The 9,705-nt window shown below is 36.0% G+C and overlaps 2 protein-coding genes across 3 annotated transcripts in view; one reads left to right on the top strand and one right to left on the bottom strand.

Moving 5' to 3' along the window:
• Positions 1 to 48: 48 nt before the first annotated feature.
• On the bottom strand, positions 49 to 3,158 carry LOC100639179 (mothers against decapentaplegic homolog 9-like). Of its 2 annotated transcripts, XM_020004395.1 has the most exons (6): positions 2,861 to 3,158; positions 2,388 to 2,802; positions 2,142 to 2,270; positions 1,775 to 1,858; positions 1,492 to 1,548; positions 49 to 922 (listed from the first exon to the last, which is right to left on the bottom strand). In XM_020004395.1, the coding sequence occupies exons 2-6, from the start codon at positions 2,770 to 2,772 to the stop codon at positions 294 to 296; spliced, it is 1,284 nt and encodes a 427-aa protein (XP_019859954.1). In that variant the 5' UTR covers positions 2,773 to 2,802; positions 2,861 to 3,158; the 3' UTR covers positions 49 to 293. The 2 variants fall into 2 exon arrangements, with proteins under 2 accessions (XP_019859954.1, XP_019859947.1); XM_020004388.1 differs by having other exon boundaries at positions 2,388 to 3,158.
• Positions 3,159 to 3,200: 42 nt separating this feature from the next.
• Positions 3,201 to 9,705, top strand: part of LOC100639053 (arginine--tRNA ligase, cytoplasmic-like) — a 25,262-nt gene continuing 18,757 nt past the window's right edge. The window contains exons 1-2 of the mRNA XM_020004381.1: positions 3,201 to 3,302; positions 3,349 to 3,498. Of these exons, the coding sequence (XP_019859940.1) occupies positions 3,201 to 3,302; positions 3,349 to 3,498 (252 nt within the window). The remainder of the gene's footprint in view (positions 3,303 to 3,348; positions 3,499 to 9,705) is intronic.

Below are 9,705 nucleotides of genomic sequence, written 5' to 3'. Positions count from 1 at the left end.
ATTAATAAAATAATTATCATATTCAATTATTCATCTTTCGTCTTGAAATTTCTGTCGTAATTCCTCTGTTGAAATTAACTTGGAACAATCCCATGACAATAATAAAAATAATATGAATGGTACAAAAATTAAATAGAGAAAAAACTGTCCTAATGAAAAATTATTCTGCAGACAAAGTACTATAAGATTATTTTTGAGAAATTTAAGAAGTTTTAATTAAATTAATAACCAGATTTCTCTGAAGAGCACCTCACAATTGGGGAGAAAGAATTAATTAGAAAAAATATAAAAGTTCAAGAGTTAGAATCACATATTCCCCCAGGCCTACCCATTTGTGATAGGACCTTGTCAAGCCACATGAGAGGACCATGAAGATGTATCTCAATCCAGCAAGGAGTACTAGTTATATCTTGTCTGTGATACTCAGCACCCCACCCCTTGACAAAGCTAAGCCTTATCGTACACATCTTGGTAAGTTCATAAACTGATTCAAATCCTTGATGAACAGACTGAGCTAACATGCTAGCAAAATCTTGATTATTGAATATTTTTAGGCTACAGCCTGGAGGAATTTTACACACTGTAGTTAGATGAAATCCATGGGAAGAATTACAATTTCGACTCTGTACAAAAATAGAATTTTCACTGAGGCATTCTGCAAAAACTTCGCCATTGACGTACACAAGGTGAACACCTTTACCGATGTGGCGACGAGTGTTTTCAATTGTTGAATTACGATGAACGCTTGAGAGTAGACCTAAACAAAACCTATCTCCAGTAGTAGAGGGGTCGGTGAATCCATCTACAACGACATCATTGAGCGATGCTTTAAACACTTCTCCTACCCGATTGTTCAACTCATAGTAAACTATACTACACCAATATGGAGGTTCTTGGTATTGTACGGCAACAGTTCCAGAATCTATAGTGTAATGTATAAATAAAAATTTCAACAATGACTACACATTAACTTTGACTGATATTATTACACAGTACATAGAAGGCTTAAGGTGGGTTCTCAATATGACACATTGTTTTTCAAGAGCTAGCGTCATGACTGGAAGTGCTGTATAAACTAATGGGAGTATACGTCAATGCGTCAGAATAGAAATGTTTTCTAATCTGACGCATTGACGTATGGTCCAATTGGTTTATACAGCACTTCTGATCGTGACAGACGTGCATGCATCATATTGAGAACCCACCTTTAGGGACATGATGGTAAAAATTAATTTATTAAATTTTCAATGAATAGCACACTGTAATCCTTGCAAGTGAAATAAAGCACAAACAAGAAGTACATGTTACAATGTATACATTTGCAAAGGAAAAACTCTAAAACCTATAGCTGTAACAAAAAAGAACTCAAATCAGCAAGACAGTAAATTCAGCTGCTTTCAATGATCATACATTCTACTGTTTTGCAATGAGGTTTACGTCATGCACACTCTACTTGTTGTAGCAATTATTAATTGAACACGCATTGCATACCTGGTGATGGAGACACCATTGAAGATGGAGATAGATCAGGAGGAGAACTGACCATACCTGCAAGCAAAAATTATGGTGAAGCTAAAGTTTTCCCACTTTAAACTGAATTGGGTCATTCTCATTTTAAAGCCAAAACAAAAATTATTATGATCTAATAAGTTATTAGTTACCAAGAAGAGAAAGTAAGGGTAGGGAAAAATTGGGAATGACATAAGCAAACAAGAAATAAAATTAACCAAAAGCACAAACTGTAGAATATAACTGAGCAATAAAATGAGTTTACTTGATGCAGACAGAGATTGGTCAATACTTGTAGCTTCTGATGGTGAAGGAGATCCTGTTTCAGAATAAGCTGGAGGTGGAGTCTCTACAAAAATAATTATCACATTATAGTAAAGTGATGATTTGATTATGTTTATAATAACAAGGACAATGATTAGCCCCCACACATAAACATTAGCTCATATATCAGGAACACACACACAACTGCCCATAACAACCAACCATGAGGTCATACACACTGAAAAAATGATGTACTATAAATGATAAATAGGCTAATTGTAATTCATGTGAATGTACTGTCTGCACACACAAAACACTAATGAAGTATAATATAACCATTGAAACAATAGTGTACAAAATTTAGGAACCTGGTAAATCGAAGTTATGGTAATGAGCTGGTGAGTTTTCAACACGTTGTTTATCCAGATAGCTTGGCACAGGTTCATAAAGTGTTGCTATGAGTTGTGGGTTACGTGGTACTAAAACTGGTGGTAAAACTAAAAAAAAAACAAATAGTAAGTAAACAGAACCAAAAACACGAATAAGAGACAGGTCCAACGATCGCATTTGTGTGAGTGTCAGGTAAAATTGAAAGAAAATGAAACAAAAATTACCTGGTGTTTCAACTCTCTTGTAATGGTAAGGGTTGATGCATACCTCTCCTTTATTTCTTGAATAGGCAAACTCACAATGATCAAGTGGCTTCAGCTCGTGATGATTTTGTAGATCAGGCCATCTCCACACACGACAGTATATAACATGTGGCAGCCCTTTTCTGTGGGACACTTGCAAGCGACCATCAAGACTGCGGGCTATTGTCACGCAGTGTGTCTGTGGATTGGCTTGGGAAAGGGCACGTTCTAGCTCTTCCAAAGAACCCTTTTGCTTCTTTAACTTCTTAACGAGAGAATCAATGGCTTTTTCAGCCCACTTGTCATCCTCGTCACCTTGCTTCCAACCAAGGAGACGCTTGACAGCCGGCGAAGAGAAGATAGACATGTCGACGGGAGAGATGTTGGATTACAATACCTTTGAGAATGACAAATGGAAAATAAAGTCCTGATTGGCTCGCTAGACTACAACATACGTGAGATAAGTCACTAATTATTGTTGTTTGAGTATGTTTCGTTAGAACTTGGTAAGTGAAAGGAGAAAGAGAACAAATCGAAATCAATTTAAACTTCTTCTCAAATTAGCAGTTTCCTATTGTCGGTCCTCCACTAGTTAGCACAACGAACAGTCTGTACCATGTACTATACAACAGGCGGTCAGAGAGTGAGAAGTAGAGAAAAACACAGGGAAAAAGAGCAGTGAAAGACTAAGAGATAAACCAGGAAATGAGCTCAGACTCCAGAAAGGAAGCACAAGTCAGTTAGGCGTCACGAATCTCACTATATGCGATATGCTCAAAGGATGGGAGGAGGTGCATGCGGCCCTACAGCCCCTCCTTGGTACCTCCTTTTTCCGTAGTTCATTCATTTTCCCACATGGCGTCTCTTGAGGACATTGCTGACAATCTACACAGTACTGTAAGGCTCAGTGCCGCGTCTATTGACAATTTTTCTCTTATTTTAGGAAGAGAAACTAGGCATTGTTTCGTCCAACCTTCGCTTGGTTAATGTGGATCAACAGCCAGAAACCACATCTGGAGCCTTTGGTGAAGAATTGTCTCAGCTCGAGGTGGCTAACAATAAATTGAAGTATAGGATATCTCACCTTAAAAAAGTACTTCAATTTTGTATATTATCTTGAATTATATAAGGAAAGGTGTGTTATTGGCTCAAAATAAACTAAATCCAAAATCCGATTCACCCTAACCCTATGACAATAAAACCTTAAAATTTATAAGTTTATTTTATTTATTTATTTTGTCCTTTAGCGACACCTCTTTTTGTGTGCCGTATTCTCGCTGTGATAAATTATGGTTGTTTCTATGAAAATCTAATTAGATATTAATTTTGTGATATTACAAAGGGAGGAATGAAGCTATATACAAATTTTCAAAAAGTTAAAAATTATAATTAATGAGCTTCCATGGTTTTCTAGCTAATGTTCTTGTTCCATGAATACAAACTGGCAGGCTACATGTATAAAATATTTTGCTTGCTTGTCCTGGTTTCCTTATTGGATTTAATAGTTAAAATTTTAATTTTCAAACCAAGTCCAATTTTAGTGACATTCAAGATGCATATAGATCATTATTAGTTGGTGTCTCAGTTAATTTCAGACTCATACATGTACATTTTTATCATTTTGTTTAAAACCTGTATTTGGTGGATTTTTTATTGGAAATTTAGTGGCTACATGTGATTTTCACTCATTAAGCTTGTTTAAAATAACAGATTTTATGTTGGCAGTTTGTAGCACATTGTCAAACCACTAATATTAGTTCCTCACCATTCTGTAGCGACATGTATGCAATATGTCTGCAAAATGCATAATATATATAGTATGGTAGACAGGTCTCCGTTTTGAGCAGACCCGAGGCCGAGGTTGAGGGTGTGACTGGTTGGATAGCAGCCCGAGGTGAAGCTGAATGCTGCTATTTAACCAGTAACACCCGAAACCGAGGCCAAGGGTCTGCTAAAACGGATACAGACCTGTCTACCATACTATGTAAACTTGTATCGTATCTATATGATGCCATTTTAAGGAATTAACTAGTTAATAACCATATTGAGCATGCACATACCCGTATTAAGCACGTTTCATGCAATGGCTGACAAGGAAGGGGCGAAGCAGTGAAGCTGTCGAAATCGTTTTCTCCTCATCCTCTTTACTGAACAGTAGTGGTCTGCTTTACTGGGGACAGGGAAGGAGGAGGCTGGTGGAGAGAGAAAGAATTAGGCAACTGAGGAGTGTTGAGAAGACTATTTGGTTGGAAACTGAAGAGAGTGAGTGAAGAGGAGAGGAAAGGACCTTAATCTGGAAGGGATGCTTTCCAAGCGACTTCCCATAGCCCACTCAGTGCTTTGAGTAGTGTTTTCGGGAACAAAGCCCTTCCTAGCTTCAATTGCAGCACTTTTCTCAACTTTCCTGAGGTGACCGCTCATCGTTGGCCTTTAAAAATTAGGAAATCTTATCTTCTCAGAGGATGACAGCTATGGACTTAAAATTACTTCTCTTGATCAATTCTGTGTTATTCTATTGAATTAAATTTTATTTTTAAGATTGTTTACTTAGTGACAGGTCCGATATCTGCAAGGTCAAGATATTCTAGATATAGACCTCGCGGCTCCTTTGAGTGATGTCATATACATGTATGTACGATATATATATGTGTATAGACCCTGAAATTTAATGGAACATGTAATAGTTCAGGTACTAACAACTTTGAGACACTCAACTTGGAACAAGATTAAAGTTGGGAGAGGATGCAAAGTGTATAACATTGAATTAGTTATGTCCAAAACTACCTTTCTTTCATTGAAAAGAACAAAGGCTGTTTAGTGTTTTTAGGATAAAAAATTTCATGAATTACTCAAAGTTTAAGAAAATTTATGCAATTAAATTCCTTGAAAATTAATTTATTATGGTACTGTATTGCAGAATATTGGAAATTTGCGAAAATTAATTATGTGAACCTCTGGATCAAGTTATTTGCAAAAATTATTATTTTTGAAGAAACCTGGTATTATAGTGATTTGCAAGCAAAATTACCTATATTTAAACTGTCAATGTATGTGTATGTACACAAAAATTGCCAGATGCGAAATAGCCAAAGTAAAGCACTACATATCTAGTATATCCAGAGTTCTGTATTTTACCACAGTCATCACGTCACATTCTTGTACGTGACATGTACTTAGCAAATTCTTTTCAGGAATTCTGCTGTTTTAAATTAACTAGTGGTAGCAGTACGATGTAGACGTGTAATTGTTCGAATTTAACATCACTTTCATATTCAGCAATAAACTCTTTGTGTTTGGTGGCTTTATTACAATTTCTATGTCTTGAAATGTACAAATTATGGTCAGTTTCTGGTAGAGTTAAAACTGAATCAAAACTTGTCATCAAAGTGTCATTTGTAACCCCATCTAAGTGTGATTGAAATTATCATTTTTCAAGTGTTTCGATCTTCTCTTCAACTCACTTTGGATTAGGGTTAGAGCAATGAAGAGCAGCAATGACATTTTAGAAAGGTTTGGAATGGTTTACCAGAATCTCAAGGAATGGCTCCTCATTAAGTACTTGTTGGCCTAGTAAGCTTCATCTGTCTTTAAATCAAACTTTGCATTTATTTGACAAAATATCAAACTTTGTATTTATTTGACAAAATATAACAAGAACCAAATAATATTTATTAGTGTGATGCATGCGATATGTCATTGTTGTCTTCTTTCTGTCATATGTAAAGTGGATGAACCTGTGTAGAGTACCTAGACTCTAGAAAACTTCTTCGTTTCCATTTGTTATGTTTATGAGGGTTTCAATGAAACTGGTTGTAGCCTGTAAGACGTTGTTGCTTGAATTGACATCATAGTTGATAGTTCTAACCAGGCTCCTGTTCTAACATCTAATAGTTTAAACTGTACTTGTTTTTATAATATTCTTCAGGTGTCTCGGGATGATAAAAGCTTTATCAAAATGAGTGTGATTTATTTTTATTGTGCAATTGTGCAAGCTTAGGGATTTAAAGTCATCTATAACAGCAGTGGCATATCCAAGGGGAGGCTGAGTGGGCTTGAGCACCCCCTCATGGCTGGGTTCATAAAAAATTGCTTAAGTCCTGGACTGATGCATCATTACTAAGCCTCTTATCACAGCTATCTAACCTCCTGATTTTGATTTCAGCAGTTCCAGTGCTTTAAGGAACGATCAGAAGTTCCAGTATGCTTGAAAATTATCTTGACCCCACCTGTACGTCATAAAAATGAAGAAAAATGTTTTGCCGCCATAAAAAGGAGTGTGGCCAAAATTGTGGCAAGCTTCACGTGCCCTCAGCACCGCCTTTCTGATTTTTTTCAATAAGCCCCCAAACAGTGTCATTAGAAAGATTTGAACTGACTTTTGCCTTGTAAATGCATGCAGTCTTGTCCAGATTGGAGGGAATGGTTCAGTAGTAATAGCTACATGTGCTTTGAAGTGTTGTTCTCTAGCAACAAAATTAATACCAAATGTGATAGCTTCAGCCCAAATAATGTTTGGAATTTTTCCATGTCTAAATGCAGTTACATGTAGGCAGAGACAAATATAACTATTTTGCAACCATCTGACACTGTGTCAGATCAGTAATAAATTTTGGTCTGTCAATATTTTGACTGCTTTAATACAAAAATTAGATAAAAAAGTATAGTACTGAAATACAGCTTTCTTCTAGTTTAGCATAAACACTATAGAGAACAAAATTAAATGAAAGAGGGAAAGAGAAGGAAATGAGACAGAGAAAGAGAGAGAATAGTGATACTAGGCAGATGTAAAACATTAGCGAGGTGAGCCTTCGCGAGTTATGATTATGCATACATTTGTAGTTTATTTAAATGAAACTTTTCACTATGATACATGACAAAATGAAATCAACATTATCATTACAATTCAACAGTAGTGACATTCAGACATGGAGTCAAGCACATTAATTGGGACTTAAGCACAAGCACAAGCACTCAATTTTTTTAAAGTACCAGTACAAGCACAAGCCCTTCTTTGAGTGAAAGTACTTAAGTACAAGCACAAGTACTTTCCTGAGTGCTTAAGTACAAGCACAAGCACTTAATTTCCTGAGTGATTATTATCAAAATGATTATTTTTTACTATTACATCTAATGAACATTAATTCTGTAAAACGTTTTTCAGTTAGTCTACAATGTTCAGGGGTGAAAACTTTGCCCGCTATACTGAAGAGTCTTTCAACAGCTGCTGAAGAAGCAGGCACTGCTAATACCTGTTTTGCTACTATGGCCATGGCTGGGTACTTGAGTTGATTGGCCTTCCAGTAGTCTAATGGATTTGTTTCCATTATTTCCCTTTGGCTTTCTAAATACTTTTCCACTTCACTACTTGATAAGTGACTTGCATCACAGGTGTTTATTTCTGGCATAAAGGTAAAGAGTTGTTTGGTTTTTTTAGGTGGAGGTTCCTCAAGAGGTTGGGGTGGTTGTACCTGTTCTTGTGTTCTTGTTACTTTTGCAACTTCTCCTTTAAGAAGTGTGATAGAGCTCTGTTTTTTATTATCATCAGCACACCATTGAAGTTTAAAACAAGGATCTAATATAGCTCCAAGGATGAAGGTTTTGTTAGTTTCAAATGGTGGCATTCGACGTTCAATTGAGGTTTAAGGGTATGCACAAATGGAGATTTATGTTTCAAAACCAACTTCTCTATTTGATATTTTAAACCTTTGATACTTGCTAGAACTTATCCTGTTGAAGGAATATGCTCTGTTTGAACAAGGTCTGTTGCTTCCTCAAAAGGTAATAATATTTCAACTAGATCACCAAGAATACTTCTTTCATGAGCAGTGCTCCTTCTAGCTCATCTAATTTTACTTCTGGTATTGATAGAATTGAACGGATCATTTTTAGTTGAGAATTCCATCGTGTACTTATGGCACACTGAAGTCTCTTCTCATCTTTTAGAATATCTGTGGCTATAGTCGACTTTTTGACAAGGTTAACAAGCTTTGAACATTTCTTGATGATACTTTCAATTCAGCCAGCACTTTTTAAGCCATCTCTAACGACCAAGTGCAATACATGTGCAAAGCAGCCAATCCATTTATGTCCAGTATTTAATGACAAAAGATACGTAATATCTGTTTCAGATATTTCCACCAGGTCAACCTCCAAGCTGTCATCTTCACTGTCACTATCACTTTCATGAGTTTCATCCGTATCTTCATAACCTGGTAAAGATGTAAAGGCTCTCTTCATATTGGCAGCTGTATCAGTTATAATGTGATGAACTTTTTCACTTATACCAAAAGCATGTGTTGTTCTCAGCTGTGTGTCTGGTGGTCATACAATCACAGCAAAGCATGACTGATTCCATTTGCCAGTTGTTTGATATATAGTGACCAGTTATACCAACAAACAACCTCATCTGCCTGTTTGTCCAAAGATCCATTGTGAGATTGATTGAAGAAGCGTTCTGAAGAAGATGAAGAACTTTAGCTCTTATTTCACAATATTTCTTGGTCAATAGAACAGTAGATAGATGTTTACGACTAGGTAATTGGTATTGTGGGTCCAAGGAGTGAACAAAACTTTTAAAGCGCTTGCTTGTCACCAATGACATGGGCAGTAAATCTTCAGCTATCAGGCATACCAATTCTTCTGTTACAAGAAGTTGACGAGGGTGATTAGTACCATACTTTTTAGATGGCTCTACTATCCATTTGTACCACTTATCCATTCGTACCTTCAAACCACACTTGCTACATTCTCCAATTCCGTTGCAGCAATCTAGGACCTTTGATCCACATGAAATGCAACTGCTAAACCCTTATATGAAATTACACCCACAATTTCACCAGTGAAGTGTTCATTCTTCTGCCATCAATGGTGTTTTCATTAACTTCTTTCAAATCATCAATCTCCGTTATTTCTGAATTTTCAGTTGTAGACAAATACTTTTCACCATTGTAAAACTTGACAGTAGGGTTCCACCGATGCAAAAAATTACCGATTATTTCGATACCAATTATATACACATTATTTTATACAGATACCGATACTGATACCATGGTGTTTAAATTATTTAATCATTACTTTTTACTAATAAACAGAAAAAAGTCAAAAAACCTTTGATTACATTAAATGACAAACCAATGCATAGAAAATTACTAATAAGAATAATCAACAAGCTTTAAATTGTGGTGTAGAAATAAAAGTTTATCTAGTTTATTAGGTGATAGACGATTCCGAGAATCTGTTAGAATATTCCCAGCAGCACTAAACAATGTCTCTGAAGCTACTGTAGATGCTGGCAAGTCAG

The sequence above is a fragment of the Amphimedon queenslandica genome, unplaced genomic scaffold (genome assembly GCF_000090795.2).
Source record: "Amphimedon queenslandica unplaced genomic scaffold, v1.1 AMPQUscaffold_13512, whole genome shotgun sequence".
NCBI lineage: Eukaryota > Metazoa > Porifera > Demospongiae > Haplosclerida > Niphatidae > Amphimedon > Amphimedon queenslandica.
Note: the sequence above shows the minus strand (reverse complement) of the source record. Positions and strands in the feature narration are given on the sequence as shown.

Coding starts and splice junctions, on each gene's coding strand:
- LOC100639179 (XM_020004388.1), bottom strand. CDS start 2,772: ATGTCTATCTTCTCTTCGCCGGCTGTCAAGCGTCTCCTTGGTTGGAAG. Junction 2,271..2,387: donor CAAGAGAGTTGAAACACCAG/GTAATTTTTGTT, acceptor TTTTTTTTTTAG/TTTTACCACCAGTTTTAGTA. Junction 1,859..2,141: donor CCATAACTTCGATTTACCAG/GTTCCTAAATTT, acceptor TTATTTTTGTAG/AGACTCCACCTCCAGCTTAT.